Source organism: Colletes gigas, unplaced genomic scaffold, assembly GCF_013123115.1.
Source record: "Colletes gigas isolate AHSC1104 unplaced genomic scaffold, ASM1312311v1 Colletes_gigas_Sc00014, whole genome shotgun sequence".
Lineage (NCBI taxonomy): Eukaryota > Metazoa > Arthropoda > Insecta > Hymenoptera > Colletidae > Colletes > Colletes gigas.
The window spans coordinates 2,252,562-2,272,677 of record NW_025106643.1 but is presented as its reverse complement, the minus strand read 5'-3'; the positions used below and the strand labels follow the sequence as shown (position 1 = coordinate 2,272,677).

At 41.8% G+C, this 20,116-nt stretch overlaps 1 protein-coding gene across 1 annotated transcript in view; it reads left to right on the top strand.

The window, feature by feature from the left end:
- Positions 1 to 20,116, top strand: part of LOC122399583 (transcription factor SOX-2) — a 40,620-nt gene that overhangs the window by 7,080 nt on the left and 13,424 nt on the right. Inside the window, exon 3 of the mRNA XM_043400368.1 lies at positions 15,251 to 15,445. Within this exon, the coding sequence (XP_043256303.1) occupies positions 15,251 to 15,445 (195 nt within the window). The remainder of the gene's footprint in view (positions 1 to 15,250; positions 15,446 to 20,116) is intronic.

Genomic DNA, 20,116 nt, shown 5'->3' with positions numbered 1-20,116 from the left:
TCCTGTAAAATCTAACCGTCTCGGTTTTAGAAATCGTAAATCATGCTGCGTGAGGAAATTAGTCGAGTAAAAATATCCTTAACAAATCGAGCACAGCTATTTGTCGACAAAATGCGTTCGAGAAAATATAATTGGTAGTGCCTAATGATGTCCACTGGAGAATTTTATCTTTAAGAATATAATTTTCTGGTGTGCACGGCGTTGACTGTTATAAAATCTGTAAATAACATAATAATCAGAGATAGATGTCCATTCTTTCAAAAACCTTTGGATTAAATTAACCCGAAGCGTGCTAGGATAACAAACACGTGTGTGGCGACGCCTCCCACAATTGCCAGCAGAGGGCTACGCTCTCTCGCAAGTACTCCACCGGCAACCTACTCATATAGATACATTCTCCTCCTGCTATCTCACGTATCTTCTTTCCTCAAACGTCTCCCAAACACTGTTGATAATAAAAAAGATCCTCACTAAATTATACACGAATTTTACTTCAATTGAAATTGACAAGTAGTGTCAATTTTCCCCTAGACGGAGTAAAAAGAGTCTTTCTTTCCGGAAACACGCGAAATTAATCGGATTTTCGGACTATTCGACGACAGCTTGCTCGCGATCAGGTTCGTCGGTGAGCACACATCGAAGATTTGCGCCCCGGGTTTCTTCTCGTCGCATCATTCATCCCTTTCAAAGTTCCTTGCTTTGCTCTCCCGACGGTCCGGCGGCGCTCGACACGCGCTCGAATTATTCGTTGCTCGCGATACAGACGAGTGTACCGAGGGAGAAGAAAGGAGATAAAGACGAACGGGGGACGAAGGTATTCCGGTTGGTATTTCCGTTAAATACCCGGGAATCGACAAAGCCCGGTTCCCGCGGCTCCCCTCGAAGCTTCTTTATCCGTCATTTTCTTCCTCCTCGCCTGGGCTCCTCTACCCCCGGGTTTCTCGTTCCCCCGGCGACGACGAATAAGGGAAGTGCCTGCTCCTCGGTAAAAATGATGCGCGCACGCTCGAGCCACCTCCCTCCGCCGCGGAATTCCACCCCCTGGGCTCTCGTGGCGCTCCTCTCGCCTCCCCCGCCTGGTCCTCCTCCTCCTCCGCGTCATCCACCTACCCTCCTGCCCCCTTTCTCTTCTCCGGCTTGCACCCTTTGTCGAAGCGACACTTTTTCGTCGCTCTTTTACCGCCATGTCCCTGCCACTGCGTATATTTCTGCTTGATATACAACTCCACTCTCTCTCTCTCTCTCCTTCATTTTTTTGTTCCCTTCCCTCTATCTTTCTCTTTCTCTTTCTCTCTCTTCTTCTCATGGCTGGCTTGTCGGAGCATTTGCAAATTTCATCCTGCAACCCTCTCTGCCCCTCTCCGCTCGAACGACCCACCACTCCTCCAGCCACGGTCGCTACCTTTTCCGGCGCGATCCGCCCTCCGCCCTCCCAACCCCCCCCCCCCCCCCCCCCCAACGACCGTCACGACAACGACAAAAGATTCGAGGAACCGATGTACTCTGCCGAGCACTCTCGACTCGTTCGCTGGAATCTCGCCCTGGAATGTCGTGGTCCGCTTTCTTCCGTGCCTCCTCGCGGTTTCCGGGGAAAATGTTAACTCGCGAACCGGCTTCCGTTCCAGAGGGCTCGCGGGAAGCCGAATCGAGGGTGTAATATATTGTTGTGCAAATAGGATATTTGATCGCCAGGCGTTCGGGATTGTATCAAACCCCCTGGAGAATGAAATGGTACATTTTAGGAAACGCAGGGATATTATTTGCGTATAATAATCCACACTGAAAATCCTCGCCAAAATACGAAACTAAAAGGTATCTCATCTGTTCGAAAACTAGTATCCCAGGGTTTTTTAGCGAGTTTCCTTCTATATAATTTCAAAAATTCTCTTTTCAACCCCCTAAGTGGGCTCTCAATATCAACTGAATTATTTCACTTAATATTGATTCTTATCAAATTAGTAAATCAACTTTTCTTTAAAGCATTTAAAAAGCAATGAACTACTGGAGGATTACATAAATTTTCAAACAATTATACTCATATAAAGTAAGGGTTGAGATACAAGTACAACTAGTATTAAAGCAGGGTTAGGTTTCAATAATTATCAGATTTTGTCCTGCTAACAATTTAGAGGATATCAATCTTTATAGAAAAAAGTTATTTAGTAATAAGAATATATAGTTTTCATATATCCAGTGAAAATTATTAGCAATTGTATTTGATTTTTAGTTTTATAGGACAAATTGACTAGATAGCCAGAAAAACTAGCTAAAATTTTTCTTCTATTTGGAAGTTTAGAAGCATATGAGCATTGTAGTGTTCGAAGCTAGAAAGAAGGCAACATTGTACTTAACCCTTAAATGGACTCTCAGTATGAACTGAATTATTTCACTTAATATTGATTCTTATCAAATTAGTAAATCAACTTTTCTTTAAAGCATTTAAAAAGCAATGAACTACTGGAGGATTACATAAATTTTCAAACAATTATACTCATATAAAGTAAGGGTTGAGATACAAGTACAACTAGTATTAAAGCAGGGTTAGGTTTCAATAATTATCAGATTTTGTCCTGCTAACAATTTAGAGGATATCAATCTTTATAGAAAAAAGTTATTTAGTAATAAGAATATATAGTTTTCATATATCCAGTGAAAATTATTAGCAATTGTATTTGATTTTTAGTTTTATAGGAAAAATTGACTAGATAGCCAGAAAAACTAGCTAAAATTTTTCTTCTATTTGGAAGTTTAGAAGCATATGAGCATTGTAGTGTTCGAAGCTAGAAAGAAGGCAACATTGTACTTAACCCTTAAATGGACTCTCAATATGAACTGAATTATTTCACTTAATATTGATTCTTATCAAATTAGTAAATCAACTTTTCTTTAAAGCATTTAAATAACAATGAACTAGTGGATAATTACATAAATTTTCAAACAATTATACTGATATAAAGTAAGGGTTGAGATACAAGTACAACTAGTATTAAAGCAGAGTTAGGTTTCAATAATTATCAGATTTTGTCCTGCTAACAATTTAGAGGATATCAATCTTTATAGAAAAAAGTTATTTAGTAATAAGAATATATAGTTTTCATATATCCAGTGAAAATTATTAGCAATTGTATTTGATTTTTAGTTTTATAGGAAAAATTGACTAGATAGCCAGAAAAACTAGCTAAAATTTTTCTTCTATTTGGAAGTTTAGAAGCATATGAGCATTGTAGTGTTCGAAGCTAGAAAGAAGGCAACATTGTACTTAACCCTTAAATGGACTCTCAGTATGAACTGAATTATTTCACTTAATGTTGATTCTTATCAAATTGGTAAATGGAAATCAACTTTAAAGCATTTAAATAACAATTACATAAATTTTCAAACAATTATCCCGATATATATTAAAGAATTTTAAACTTGCTAAAGAGCCAAACAAGAACATTAATCCTTTGCACTCCTATGTCTCGACATTTCTTCAAATTCAAACCAAAGATATATCACACACTTGCAAAATTACAAAATACAACAATAGTGTAAATAAAACAGACATTTGATTGAATTTGTTTGTTCCTCTGTTTGTTTAAATTTCCCTATTTTTTAACAAACTTCAAATATAATTCGGAGTGCAAAGGGTTAATGAATGCATTACCGTGGAAATAGAAGTTGATCTCAGGAGAAGATCGCATAACTTGATATCATATTATCAAAGCTTGATTATACAATCAACAAGAATTCTTTAAACGACATTTTGGCCCGGATTATCGGATTCCAGACCTCTAATTAACCGGAAGCCCACACTTTTGCTGGGATGACGTTGTCTGTTTCGAATCCGTGTCGCAATTTGGTTCGAATTAAGATAACGCCGATTAAGATAACGGTTTTACGAATTAAATCAATGATGAAATTGTTTTAATCGATTAGCGGGTAAGCAAGGAGAGTGTGAAAGGTAGCGAGGAATTGGAATATTTACCGTGCAGGCTCGTTCAACTCCGCGAAGGCTGACACCGCAGTTGACCAACCGTTTAGTTTACTTTGCAACAGAGTGCAAACTTTTCGAACGGTGTACTCGTGTGCACGCGTTGGTCGTCACGTGCTCGTGCACCTCTTACCGATACATCCGAGCAGTTGATCATATAAAAGCAAATTGTGTTTGTCGAGCCTGTGCAAACGAACGCCCGCGACACGAAACGACTTCTAAATAGAAATTTCACTTGTAGCAAACGCTAGCGTGTTCCCTTATTACCAGAGTCTCGACTATTATACTTTTTTCCGGAATATAAAGTAACAAATTTATGAATTGTTAAAGCTCCTGTTGCAAATGCTTCCTACGAAGCACGGGGAAAGGTCAGTCTGAAAGAATGCAGTTTAATCCTGAATACAAACTGCTTCTTAAAGGTGAATTCTCGTTCTGATTCGAGCAATCGAACAGTGGATTAGCAAAAGTTATATAGAAATCGGTTTAGTTGATGCTAAAGTCTCGTTTACAAGTTATAGAAGTCTCAAATGTATCACTCTTGCTACATAAGCTACACATAGTTTATGAAAATTTTTAATACAAAGAAAATAATGAAAAGGTTAAGTGAGTCGCGTAATTTAATTATTCCAAGTCGATGCATACATAGAATAAAATTTTGCGAGTCCACGCCAATGGTGCTCTATCAACCTCTTGCGTGTTTGTGTAGAGAAATGAAATGCGTGAAGTATTTATAATTAGTTACGTGCAATATATAACACGCGAAACGAGCTATCGATAGCAAACTCGTTCCTTGTCAATGGAGAAACGTTCCCCGCGAAAGATGCACGCCGCAAACCCGCCATTGGCGTGGACGTGTCGCCGGTGAAACGTCATTGATAGCCGCGTGTCCAGTGCCAATTTTACGACGTCGATTAGCAGATGACCGTCCAGCGTTTATCTTTCAGCCAGGCAGTTCGACACGTTTCACGATCTTCCTCCGAGTGAAAACTATACCGGAAGGGAGATTGAGGGTGCGTCGGGACGGTTTGTCGAGTAAGCGGTCCATTGGGAAACGGTCGAAGCTAATCTGGTTATTGGATGTTCCTGCAACCGGCGCGAACGTGCCGCGTTTCTGTTCGAAAACTTTTCGATCCTCTCTGTCCATTCGCTAGGACGAATCTCCTTCCTCTGGAGCAGCCATGATACGCGAAAGAGACCAGTTTCATAGGGTTGCATTTCCTGTGAGACAAGTTCCGCCGTCTGGCGAGTAAATAAGACAATTTTTAATTCTTTTTTACGTAGATTATTTACACCTTGCGTTTTATTACGTTCGACGATATTAATCTCTTGCTGTACAATGATGAGTCTGGCTCTCGATGTCAAGTTTCACAATCATAAAGCTACTCGTTGAATCTTGTGTATTAAGATCAACACATTTTTACATTTATGAAGTATTTATTTTCGTTGCCTTTTCTTGGCCACTCCTTGTACGAACAAATTTAAACAAAATTAAATACTGTAAATTGGACGAATTATTTGAAATTAAATCGTACGTCAAGGGGTTAATTTGTTCGAAGCAAATTGGAAAACTCTGAGAAGTTTCATTTAAAGAACAAACAAAAATAGAAAAAGTTTTATCTTTGCATTATATGTATAGTATCTTACACTACTCAGTGTCCTCTCTCAGTAGTTCACCGTTCATTTATCCAATTGAAAATGGCTCGCAGTTAACGAAGCATCGCTGTGCATACTGTATATCTTTTTTATTTATTCCTCTCGTACACTAATTTGTAGTATAATAAATAATAATTTGCACCGTGTATCGAAACGTATGAGATTGAATGTGCTAGATTTGGCACTCGAAGGATAGAGGGGTTTAACGAGATAAGCAGCAAAACGTCGGAGCAATTTTCAACCAGTCGGCGAAAGTTTGTGCGCGAAGAAGGGAAATCGAGTCGCCGGGAGGGTAGAAAACGCTCGTAGTCCCTGGCTGGCTCCCGTATGCTCGAAGGGTTAAATAGGGTTGTCCTTCGGGCGCGCGGGAGGATGAATGTCCTCTCTCCCTGTCCCTCCCTCTCGTGCTCCATTCGCTTCGACGTCGATGAGCGCGCAAAACCGACAAGTCGTTTCTTTAACGCACGCGAAAGAACTCGGGAGGACGAAGAGAGGCTACGGGAACCGGCAGAAATACTTCATTACGATGAAAGCTTCGCTCCAACCTTCTCAAGTCTCCTCTTCCCTACCTTTCTATCTCCTCCCGCCCCCAAAACGCCCGTGTGTCTCCGCGTCCCTGTTCTCGTGTTTGTACACGACACGAAACACACGCTCGGCATACGCCCCGAGATCCACCACCTTTTCCTCTTTGTCGACTTTCTTTCCCCACCCCCTACGTTGCCTCCCCCTTTCTTCGTTTTGTCGGTGAGACTCCGCGCTCGCGTGTGCGCGTTTTTTTTGCACGCGTTCTCTCGCATTGTGAGAGTGCGTGGCGTTCTCGTGCGTTTTTACCGGCGCGACAATAGGCCCGGGTATTTTAGACGATGGGCGAGAAAATGGAAAAGGAAGGACGCTGCACACGAGGGGGAAATTACGGCGATCGATGGCGGGAACGACCGGATCGTCGTTTCGTCTGGCTGTCCTCGCGATGAGCTCTGAGTAATTGAGTCCGGCGAACGGAATACGAACCTCTTCCGTTTAAGAACGCGACACGGATTTTCGTGCATTAATCTCTGTTTTCCCGGCACGAAAGTCAAACGCGAAACTTTGTCTAATTACATGGACGTCGATCCTATTAAATTAGAATTCTATTTACTTCCGTATAAGCAAAATAAATTATCCTCTCGATAGTTGCAATTTTTACGATTTAATGGTGAAACTTGTCGAGTCAGGGAATTATTTGTTTATGGATGTTGAGTTTTGAGAGGAATTCGATGGCTCGTCGACCAAAAAATTTCAAAAAATAGCCGAGATATGATCGTCCATTTAAAACGATCGTCGTTGATCTTCAGATACCAAAGTGATCCTGATTGCCAAGATCAAAATCGTTCTTTTTTTAATCTAAATCAGTTTTAAAAAATCACGCTGCTTTTACTTGCACTACAATTTACAGAATACCATGCAAGAACACTATACTTTTATTTATTATATCAGTTTTTCATTCTATAATAGTACAAAGCTATAGTATTCTCATACCAGCTGTCATATCATTATCTGTTATTTGCTTTTTATATTATAATTCAACCTAACCTCAAATACTATATCCAATCACAATGAATAGAAAAAATTCTATTAATTCCAGCTCGATGGGCTAAATCTTAATTGTCATATTCTACCTCAAAAAATACATCGATAATGAAAAGACCCAATATCTCATTTAATTTTTGTTGGAAAAAAAAATTATTTTGTAAGGTCGTCTCGTGGAGCGTTAAATAGCGCGTCTTGGGGCGTCGCGACGTCTGTTCGCATGTTAATTCCGTCCACGGTCGACAGCTGCCTCGTCGCGTAACTTCCGATTGTTTCCGTCGGCGGCGATACAAAGTTTCCCATCCTGTCGAAAATTCAATTGAACGCCAAGGAACGAACAATAGCGGGGACGAACGGGGTTTCCGGGGGCCACGTAATCCGACGAAAGTGGACATAATCGGGTGTCTAGGACACCGGTAGAGGAGAGCGGACCGGCGCTTTCCGCGCAAGATTCGCGAAGAAAACAATTCGCGGAGGGCCCCGACACTGCGATCCTATAGAATCGCGGGAACAATGGCCGACGTTGCGACAAAGGAGGGAACACAAAACGCCTGCACACAGGTACACGCGCCGCCACTCACCCCTCTGGTTCCACCCTCCCTCTGTCCCCCGTTCTCTGTCTTCGCGTGATTAAAAATGATCGTCCCCGAGCAAGCTTTAAGCTCCCCGGGATGGAAAGCTCTCCTGCGCGACGGATCGCCGACCAGCCTCAGCAATCCTTCCAAAATGGCGGGAAAACGCTCTCGATGGAACCCTAATAATAATAACAGGTTGCGTTCTACGATATTTCCAAACCTCTGCTTCCTTTATCACAATATCACGGTCCATTCGAGTTTTAAAAGAAAAATTACTACAGAAAGACACGGTTTAATTCTTTTAATGGACGAGGAACAGTGTTTCCAAAATGGCTGAAAAATGCTTTCGATGGAACCCTAATAACAGGTTGCGTTCTACGATATTTCCAAACCTCTGCTTCCTTTATTACAGTATCACTGTCCATTCGAGTTTTAAAAGAAAAATTACTAGACAAAGACACGGTTTAATTCTTTTAATGGACCAGGAACAGTGTTTCCAAAATGGCTGAAAAATGCTTTCGATGGAACCCTAATAACAGGTTGCGTTCTACGATATTTCCAAACCTCTGCTTCCTTTATTACAGTATCACTGTCCATTCGAGTTTTAAAAGAAAAATTACTAGACAAAGACACGGTTTAATTCTTTTAATGGACGAGGAACAGTGTTTCCAAAATGGCTGAAAAATGCTCTCGATGGAACCCTAATAAAAAGTTGCGTTCTACGATATATTTCCAAACCTCTGCTTCCTTTATCACAATATCACGGTCCATTCGAGTTTTAAAAGAAAAATTACTACAGAAAGACACGGTTTAATTCTTTTAATGGACGAGGAACAGTGTTTCCAAAATGGCTGAAAAATGCTCTCGATGGAACCCTAATAAAAAGTTGCGTTCTACGATATTTTCAAACCTCTGCTTCGTTTATTACAGTATCACTGTCCATTCGAATTTTAAAAGAAAAATTATTAGAGAAAGACACGGTTTAATTCTTTTAATGGACGAGGAACAGTGTTTCCAAAATGGCTGAAAAATGCTCTCGATGGAACCCTAATAAAAAGTTGCGTTCTACGATATTTTCAAACCTCTGCTTCGTTTATTACAGTATCACTGTCCATTCGAGTTTTAAAAGAAAAATTACTAGACAAAGACACGGTTTAATTCTTTTAATGGACGAGGAACAGTGTTTCCAAAATGGCTGAAAAATGCTCTCGATGGAACCCTAATAAAAAGTTGCGTTCTACGATATATTTCCAAACCTCTGCTTCCTTTATTACGGTATGGAACTATACAAAATGAAAGTATTACGGTCCATTCGAATTTTAAAAGAAAAATTATTAGAGAAAGTCACAAAATGGCTGAAGAATGCTTTTGATGGAACTCGAATAAAAAGGAGATCAAACTTTTACATTCAAATTTAAAAACAGACACGGTTTAACCCTTTCGATGTAAGAAGAAAGTAAAATTCCCCTATAAATCAATCGAGTTATTTGGTTTTCTGGAAAACGTAGAGTGATTTATACGCAAAACGTGATACCTTGGTTGCAAGTGCAGAAGCACGCGTCTGAACTTATAATTAATATCGAACAATTAATGGAAACGGGCAATCGAGCGGGGAAACAATGAAACACCATCGATGGTTTTTCCTCTTTGTCGATGATCGTTCTCTTTCCTCGATCGCGAAATAATTTATGCCTCGTCAGAAATGTTGCACGGTATAAATTAGCGTCTCGAGCAATGTTATCTGGATGATAGATCCACGTGGTTCGCGTTGTTGACGAGAAACAATGCCCTGCTTATCGGCCTTGACGATCTATTATTCTACGCGAAAGACTGTTGGTTGTATTAATGAGCTGGTGCACATTGCAGATTAATAGACCATGTTATTATACCTGTAACATAGTAATTTTTTTCGTGGCGCACAATGCGTCCAATTGCATGTCCCGGTGCATTGTTAAACGTCTTAGACAGATACATACGTGTTGCATTAGCAATATCTAGCGGTAGAAATCGCCGATTGTTCGTATCGAAAAGGCGATCTTATATTTATCTATGAAAACTAAATGAGAGTGGAAAAACGCTTAAATCGACGTCGACGTGCTTCAGAAACGTAGTAAAAATGATATAAAAATTTGTATTTACGATTGCAGCCCGATAGAACGGGTCGCTGCATCGAAAGGCTTAATCTCAATTCCGAAAAGTCGAGCAGAACGGAAGCCTTTGAGAAAAGCAAGACGAAAGTAACGTAGACTCTCGATTCCTTTTTGCTCACTGTCTGTTGGCCCATTATATTTCGTATTCTTATTCCGGAGACAAATTAGAACGAACGCAGAAGCTGTCAACCCTTTTCAACTACCGACCATTAACTTAATGTGTCATGCGTGTACTTCTCTTTTTTAGAACAACCAGAGAATGCGAGCATTTTGATCGAAACCGAGATACGAAAGCAAATTACATTATAAGTATACCTACGAATTTAAATCTATCGCAGATTACCATAAACTTTTAGTTCTTTGTCCTTCAATTCCAAAAATTGACCCTTTTCAAGCTTCTAACGTTGGAGTTAGTATTTTCTTCGCCAGTTTTTACAGATTTCAAACATTTTATTTTATAAACTGAGTTAGAAATGTAATCGTGTTCCCACTGACAGATTACCTAATACTTCCAAATTTTCTAAACATTTGCAAAGCACGTGTTGACTAGGAGAAAGTTAGGATAAATGGCAGGAACCCTGGTTTCACAACCCCCATAAAATATTCTTCCTTGACCCTCCGCCAGGACATGTGTCTCCAATGGTATTTCATTAAAGAAAATTACCCCCCTCCGCCCCAAAAATTATTAAATCATCGACAAATTTTAAATAACAGCAGTAGATATTTAATGCAAGGTGTTTATATAACAGAGACGATTTAGGGAGGCGTTACGCATTAGGTGGTTCTCCCTTAATTAACGATTATAAAAAGTCCCACCGAGGGGTGGTTCTTTCCCTCGAAACGAGTCAAAACGTTCGAGCAAACGCTTGGGGGGTGTGGGTCGGATATTCGCGCGTTGCGTTTCCCCCCGACAACGAAGACACGCTAAAGAAAAAACGCAAACAACCCGGGGGGGACAGAAGGGGCGAAAAAGAACGAGAAGACGAGTAAAACAGTGGCCGGGTAGTAGCGGGCGGTAGTAGCCTAGTTTTCCCCCGCGACAATGAGGACGAGTAAAAAGGAGAGGAACGAGGGAAGAAAGCAGCCGGTGGGTTGGCAGCAGTGGACTAAATAATGCCGGGCTGCCTTCAGAAATAGCAATGCCGGAGCAATAGCGCACGTCGGTGGTGTGGTAAGAGCCGCGCTAGCAATGGCTCCGTCGCCATGGCTGTCCTCTCCGCCCCCCCCCCCTTCTTTCTGGTTCCTCTTTCCCGGCTTCGTTTCTCTCCTTCGACCCCGTCCATTAATTAACAGGCTTTGTACTTTTAAACGATGTTAAATAAACGGCATTGTTCGCCAGCGAAAGGACTGAAAAGCAGGCGCCATTGTGCTTTAAGCTCGGTCCTCATCGTCGTCGTCGTCGTCGTTGACGTCGTAGTCGTCGTCGTGGGTCCCCTCCGAAACCATGGAAAGAGAAAGAAGGAGTACTGGCCGAGAATACCTACCTACTAATACCGCCAGTGCCGGGAAGCCTTTGTTCTAAACAAATACGCCGACTCCACACCCACCCACCCCCTCGTCCAGCCCCGTTCGTCGCCTCCACCCTCACCCCACCTTCCACCCGGTCCCTTGTTCGTCCGTGGCACCTGCCTTTTAGACGGGAAAACGTGTATCGATTGGGATAGGCTATAATGTAAACAGCGGAAAAGGAAACCCCTTTCGTTGGCGGTGCATGTGCGACCGGACGTCCTCGAGAATCGATCGAATTCGTGGTACCTCTGTTGTCTGAGACCAACTGAGTCTCCAAGGGTTGTTGTTTACGGTCCATTGGGAATTGAAATAGCAAGCTCGGAAGGACGGGGTGTCTGTTTAAGACTACGGAGTCACTTGGTTGGAATCGTCATTTATTTTTATAGTCTGTGTACAGTGTATGCTTTTTAGAAGCTAATTTTAGTTATTAGAGCGGGTGTTTTCCCCTCTCAATTGTAGAACTCCAATGAGGCAACCATTCAGTGGCGAGTCGAGTGCTTGCGAGGAAGGCACACGTCGTGCGTAGCCCTCTGTCGGCGAGTACAAGTGTCTCTTGGCCTGGAATCGTAATAACAGTTATTACATGCTTTTCAAAAGTATAATTACATTGCAATTAGACATTGTAATTGTATCGTGGCGAACGTGATCAGATTGCATTTTTCTCAGCTTTGTCGATGGATTTTGGTAACTTGTAGTATAAAAATTAATATTAAACGAAAATGTTCAGGGCTTTGCATATTCGGCGAATGTATCGGAAAGTAGTGGAACAGGGATTAAGAATGGTCCGACACCAGTCGCTGGACTCGAATGCGTTATCAGCGCTCCACATTGTCCCGGAAGACAAACATCTCGGATTCCTAACGTTTCCTCTCTCGTTCTCTCGCAACGTTCCGCGAGGTTCATTGTGAACCACCACGTGTTCGTATTGTTTAGCCCGCTCTCGCCATTCTTCTCTGTCTTTCTCTGTGTGTGCTCCACTATAGCAGAAGCAACTCTTTTCATTGTTGTTGGCTGCTGTCAGCAACAATAACGAGGAGAGTAAAAGATCCATCGGGCAACGTGAATCCCATCCTCTCTCGCTACGTATCTGCTCCGGTGCGCCTCGAATTTCCGGTAGTGTATCTCCGCTCTGTATCGAGAACTTTCATCCCCCTTGAGCGATTCCTCGACAAACCCGTTGTGTGCTCGCTGGAACGTGCTCGTTCTTGATATTACTGTCGCGCGCCTCTCCTTGGCCTCGTTCTTTTCTTCCTCTTTGGGATACGCGTTGTCTCGCTTCCTGTTTCATTTTAACCGAATATTTTAGCAACTTCCACACCCGGAATCTATCTCATACCTGAAACATAGTCATAGTAATGCATAATAGTACAAATTGATAAGTAACCTAGTCACTCCTGATGTGATCAATTTTTAAGTGTTAGCAAAACTTTGTTACTTGGGGTGTCTCACCATATAATTTTCTCTAAAATGGAGTCTGTTTTTCAAAATATCCCAACACGTTGCTATGGACGTGTAAAAGAAAGTTGTTCGGAATCTTATTTTCTATAACATATTTTACAATCATCAAAATGGGGGTTGAGGCCTCTAAAGTAAATAATTACCACTCGTTTCAGTTTGTTTGTTTCGAAAGAACAAATACAAGTAAAACGTATCAAACAGTTTCCAACACAATTCGTTTGACTAATCTAAAAATGATTAAATTACTCGATCGACTATTGCAAAACTTGAAACTGCGTAATTTTTAGCGGAAATCAAACGAATTGAAGGAAAACCCCGTGGATGAAACATCGTGGTTGGAAAGACGCCGGGGCGTCGGCGTCACCATCGAGCATTGTTGCAGCGAGTTTGGCGCAACCTGGGCGCCCTTTGTTTTCGACGGTGCAACCGCAGAGGACGGACTTCGCGCGGCGTCGGAGTCGGCGTCGCCGCGTCGCGCGTCGTCGTTTCTCGTTTGAACCGCGCTTCGCGCTTTGTCCCGCTCTGCTACAGCTAGCAACCCAACAACAAGTGGTAATTAATTCTCGGCGGAACAATCGACCTTCCACCGCCGAAGGAACAACGACGCCAAAGTGGAAAGAGGAGAGTCACAAGGAGGAGGGGGACGCGGGGGAACATTTTACCCGCGAAAACATCGGTTGTTTCGGGCTCAAACAACCTCCCTTTTCTCTCTCGCGTTCTCCCTTCGAGGCTCCACGCGCCATCGTCGAACGGGTTAAACGCGAAAATTGCTGCAAACGAGTTACCAAATTCGTTAGATAATTAAACACAAAATTTCTTTTAATGTGAATGTTGACAGAAACCTCACTCGATGAACGTTTAATTTCAAATAAATCAATCGTTCTGCTCGATAGGAATTTCACGTAAAAGAGTCGAGTAAAATTCTTGCTAATAAAACGAGACGACTAAACGACATCGTTGACTGTGTTTGGATGTTTCCGCGAACTGGAATTATTTCCCTCCGCTATTATTCGAAGGGTGCACGGTGGTTGAATTACCCGAGGAGTCTCGTAACCCTTTCTCGACGTTCGGTTTGCTGAGCAGGAGAATTGTCGTGACCTGCACGTAACGCGTTAATCGTGGCTTTTTTCCACCCCCCCTCCCCATGTGAATCGCGATGACGCGTCGGGAACAATCGTCTTGAACGACAGAGACAACGGGGCGCACGATGGAGTTTCGCTGGGGAAAATGCAAATGCAATTTTCCGCGCGGACAATCGTCAACGAGTCGGATTTAAATGAGGCGTGATCGCGGGCTCGTCGATAATTCAGCCATAACGGCTGGTTCTGCCGGCGGCGGCACACAACACGGCCGTTTCACCGGGTAAACACAGCGTCCAAATGCCTTTTATACTCATTGATCGGACGCGTTATCCAAGTGCCTATCGTTCGTTTACAAACTGCTTCATACAGACCGCAAAACACGTGCTCGCGAGAGTCACTCGATCGCGACGCCGTCGCCCCTTCTGCCTCAACCCCCCATTTTCCTAACGATTTTATTTATTAATATTTTGTTGCTTCGTTGCCCAGAAACCACCGACTCTTTCGAACATAAAAGGATTTATAAATTACACGAGGCACTTGAAAATATATTCTTTTGCCTTTCTAATTGAATTGTACCTGCCTCACGATGTCACAAAAATCACCTCCAGTGACCACTGTATGTGTCTAAAGTTTCTAATTCTAGTATTTAATTTTGTCATAGAGTCTACGAACTCGTGCTGTTTATTACACAAAAATAAGAGTTCAACAGTTAGAACTAAGCTTCACTCTGACCTTTCTTCTGTGGATGAACAGTTCAGAAACAGATCTCCGAAATATACCTTCACGAATATCATTTAATAAGAGAAATTCTACTATTAAATATTAAATATAATCCTACAATTCCAATAGAATCAACGATAGAAAATTTATTTTATAAATGTACCGAATAACATGACAAGAATTTCATTCGAATGAGAATTTATAAGAAAGTGTTTTTTTGTTTTAATTCCGAAAAAAGAACCCCGTTCTATTGGAAGAGGTTCAATTTCCAGTATTATACCTTGGGTTTGTGTCGCTCCAAGCGGGCTCGAATGCTATAAAAGTGTCGAGACTTGAGAGTTCAAACTGTTATGAAAGTTTCTTGTAGCCGAACTTCTGAAAGGAAATTCTCGCAAGAATTCCGTTACGATCGATTCTTCTCTTTAATATGTATTCACCGGTTGTTAAAATTCTGCCCCCCCCCCCCTGTCGGAGTTTCGTTTGAAAAATTCCCCCCTCGAAACTTTCCGAACGTCGGAGCTTGTTAATTCGTTGATTCTAATTACCGAAACGCATTATTTCCAGGCGCTGAATGGAAGCTGCTTACGGAGGACGAGAAACGGCCGTTCATCGATCAGGCGAAGAGGTTACGGGCGCAGCACATGAAGGAGCACCCCGATTACAAATACAGGCCCAGAAGAAAGCCGAAAACTTTGCGGAAGGAGGGCTATCCTTACAGTATTCCGTACCCCAGTGTGCCTATGGATGCGCTTCGAGCCGGTAAGTCAGCCTTTTCAGCTGCACGAAATTATTACCGTAACTTTGCAACGCTGCAACTACCCTCTGGGAACCACCCTGGCGCAACCAACGTCGTACAAACTTTTATTCGAACTAATAACGCTGACAGCAATTCATTCGTGACGTTTATTCGATCGAACAATCAACTCTTCACTTAAGTCTTCACTTAAGTCTTTCTCTGAATAAGAATTTTTGATGATTGACAACAAGCTTTTGTTACACGTGTGTGACCCACGTTCTTTAGTTCACAAGATTGCACTGAATTTGCAATGGCTACCAACAGTGGCGATCAAATTTGCAGAATAGTTGAACCAAATGAAAAAGAGACGTTGGTTACGTGGGTGGATGGGGATCGTATTTTCTTTACAGGTTGAGCCAAATTCTGGATCATTTTATGAGGACTAATACTGTTTTGGTAGCAGTGGTTAAGTTTTGGGCAGAGTTTTGCAAATGTCTTGGAAACTAAGTCGATTATGAACAGATAAAGTGAAGCATATTGATACATGTTTTGTCAAGAACATGCATGTAGACCTAACCCAGACCTAACCCAGACCTAACTCAGACCTAACCCAGACCTAACCCAGACCTAACCCAGACCTAACCCAGACCTAACCCAGACCTAACCCAGACCTAACTCAGACGTAACCCAGACCTAACCCAGACCTAACCCAGACCTAACCTAGACCTAACCCAGACCTAACCCAGACCTAACCCAGATCTAACCCAGACCTAACCCAGATCTAACCCAGACCTAACCCAGACCTAACCCAATTTTGCAAATTGAATACAAGTGGGGGTTATATGTATAAGAAAAATAGGTTCAGAACGTTGATGAAAATCATTGAAATTGGACCCCCCCATCCTAAATAATTAGAAAGCTAAATCAAGTACACGCGTACTAGACAAATTGTCAAAGTTATTTTCGAAAACAGAGGGTCATATAAACAAATTTTATTCTATATTTTTCCACACAGAATCATCCCCTATTTGTACCACCAATTACGAGACACTCTGTATAACAAATTTTTATTACTTCCATACTCAACCAAACACGTACCCCTCTGCTCGTATCTGTAATTTGGCTAACGAGCAATAATTCGATACCGTTCGAATTAAGACAATGGCTGACAAGGGCTGACATCGAACCAAGTCCCAGAGGTCTCATATAATAAATTCAATTATCTCCATATTTAACCAGCAGATTACATTTCTCGTCGATATTCAATTTTCCTCGGTTCTGTCCGCGTCCAATCTCTCCGTGAGCCATAATTACCAAAGAACCCGGGAGTTCCTCGCAATTATTTGTCCCGGGTTCGTTCCGTTATTACGATATCGCGGAGACAATGCGATTATGGTACGAAAAGACAAGACGGAATCGATCCTCGCGGATCGGAGAGAATGCCAAGGGGGGTTGAAGGTGTGTTGCGCCAGTTGCGGCGGGGGCACAATGGCCAAAGAACAGTTCGTCTGGTAGGGCTTTGATATTCTTATCTTTTCGGCTCGCGTTTCAGCCGCATTGTTGCCGGCGATGCCCCCCGGGATCCCGTGGTCGGAAGTCTTATAATGGCGATTTCTTCGAGGTTCGCCCCCGACTCCCGTTTCCTCTGCCATTTTCTCGAGCGTCTCGTTAATGGTTCGCGCGTTGCCCGTTTCGCGTCAAAAGCGCCCCGTTCCTTCGCGCCTTTTCTGCCACCCGACGTCCAGTTATTATCGCGAATATATGCACTTGGGCAAACAGTCGACGGGCGAACACTTGCGTTTGAACTGCGCTCGTCCATTACGTCACCAAGTTTGGTCAGTTTTTCTTCCAAGTCGTTTCTCGTCTCTTTGCTCTCGTGGGAACGTAGGGCGTCTCTCGATCGCCAAATATTAACCCTAACTTCAACCTTGCAGACACATTACCAGACGATAGATAGAGATGATAGCACACTTCGAGTATTTGTATATTTAAAAAGATAAATTTCCACTACATTAACCCCCTTGCCTTATGATTTAGTTTTCCATTTAATTTAGAAGTAGATCTGATTAGTCCAATAGCTTTTTTGTGTACCATAAGACCATTTCATAAGAATTTCATTGTGATTCATTTTGAGATATTGCTATAGTCAATTTATAATATTCAACTTAAAAATTGAATTTTCTCTATTATTAAATAGCTTTTGGGTTAGGTTTGGGTTAGGTCTGATCGTGTTTTAGCCATGATATCATTTCAAGATATCGCTATAGTCAATTTATAATATCCACTTAAAAATTGAGTTTTCTCTATTATTAAATAGCTTTTTTGTGTACCATAAGAATTTCATTGTACATCATTTCAAGATATCACTATAATCAATTCATAATATCCACTTAAAAATTGAGTTTTCTCTGTTAGTGACTTATCACGTCTCTGATGAGGCGCCATTGTAAGCTAAGGGGTTAATTTGTTCGTGAAAATAGCAGTAGATGTAGTAAATTTAAAATTTACACCTATTGCTATTCTTCTGAAGCGTTTCCAAGATTCTCAAGATAAAAATCGCTCGAAAATTAACTCCCTATTCCAATTTTTTTCTGTAACGCTACGCGAACCCTCTTTTTTTGTCTCTGTTTTGTGGACTGTTGGCGAACACGTTTCCCGCACAGTGGCACGCGCATAAGACAAGCGCGTGGGTGGCTGGGATAAATTATCGGCTTAGGCTGGAATTTCTGACCGCGGTTTCCGTTCGCTCAGATAGTGACTTAAGCGCGTAAGTTAAGGGGAGACCGCCATTTCTACTTTCGGTCGCGTTCCTACTTTCCTCCTCTCCTTAATCGCGATAAATAGCGTCGCTGTTTCGAGATACAATTTACCATTTCGACGATCATAAAATTAATCCAGCATCGGACGCGAATTAATTTAAACGAACGATATTACAAAAGAGAAGAAGATTGCACTGAAAGAGCGTAGTGTTGCTACTATACAGAGATCGAAAGATGTCAACGAACCGAATCAGCTGTACCACCATAAATATAATACATTAGATGACGAAGTTCAAGAAAACGAAACGTTAAAAATCGTTAAGATGAGTTTCTGGAGGAATTCATAGAAAATGGAGTTCGTACAGTTCTGTTTCTGGGAATAATTCCGACTTTGGATCGCTTTTTCCAAGCGATAGCACAGTTTTATGAGGGAGGAGATGGTTCAGCAATTACGATACGATCAAACATGGATGTGCGTAGTACTTTGCATCCAAAGGACCCGCATGGTGTTGCACAGGAATGCAATTGCTTTCAGAACGATGACGAAAGACGAAAGACCCATAGATCACCATTGCATGAAACGAAGGTTCGCCGTATTTATCAGTTAATAAATTAAGATTTAGAAACTCGCGTTTTCTAGGACTGCCTAATAGTCGAAAGTTAGACATGTCGTCGAAATTATTATCAGTATCACTGTTATTATTACATTAATGAGTACGCTCCAATCAACAAATTAATATTCTCCAAAATTTCCCAGTAAACCATTTCAACAATTTCCCTTGTATATTAGTTTTCGTGGCGGAAGAAACGCGCTAATATTCGTTAAAAAAGCGATGAAATGTGCTTCTTGGCTCAGCAAACTGACCTGTGCTGTCCATAAGACAAACAAAGTTACTTTTCGAAACATTCGTCGATATATTGACATTAATTAATGTTTCTGAACCACTCTTACGTAACAAGCTCCTTCCATCCAATGGCGTCGATGTTTCGTTGAACGAAAAACTAACCAAAGTAGCCCCCCGTCGATAATTCGAACGATAAGGGCGACGATTACGCAGCGTAAACGCGTAAATTTTTCGGAATCTCTCGTCCCGATCCCTTTTTTCTCTTTCTTTCTGAATTTATAATCGGAACCGTGGTCACGTGCTTCCGACCTCGCGCGTAATAGCGCCGTGGACTAAGACAATTCGATAAATAATGAGCCAGCGACATGTTTATGCTCTCGCGTGCATAAAGCCAATGAATCCTGCCCACGAAGCGCTACCCTTCCGCGCCGAAGGGAATTATTCGACGATTTATACCCGGGGCCCTTCCAGCTACGATCCCCGAGATACAGCGCTGTGTACGTTGACTTTTGACCCGTGTTTTCGAAAATAAACGTAGGAGCCGTCGCGTGACCGCTTCATTTCTTTTTCTCGATCATTAATTTACCGCTGGCTCTCTGCGTGATTTTACGGTCCTCACTGTCCTTTCTTCGCGGTTTTGATCCCAACAAAAATGTAGGTTGGCTCCAACAGTTCAACGTTCAATTTTAACCGGCGCTTCTCAAAGTAAATGTTTATTCATTCTTGGTTGCATCTGCAATTTTACGTTTTATATTCTTCACTGTCTTCGTTTGTTCGTGGTTTGATCGCTACGAAAATTTAAATTGATGGTCGATTTAAATAATTGAACATTTACTGCCCAGTCAGTGATATAAAAAATAAATGATAATTTACTTTGGTAATTTTACCAAAATTAGTCTTGGTTTATCCACAGTTTGACGTTCGACACAAGTTCAGAAATAGTTTGTAACGAACGTTCCGAAAATAACGAAGAAGTATGAAGATAATCATGTCTTTCTTTAGGAATAAAATTATGTTGAAAACTCCCCAGTTGAAAATCGTTGCGCCAAAGTACCGTTGTAAAACGTGAAAGAAAAATTCGAAGGGAATC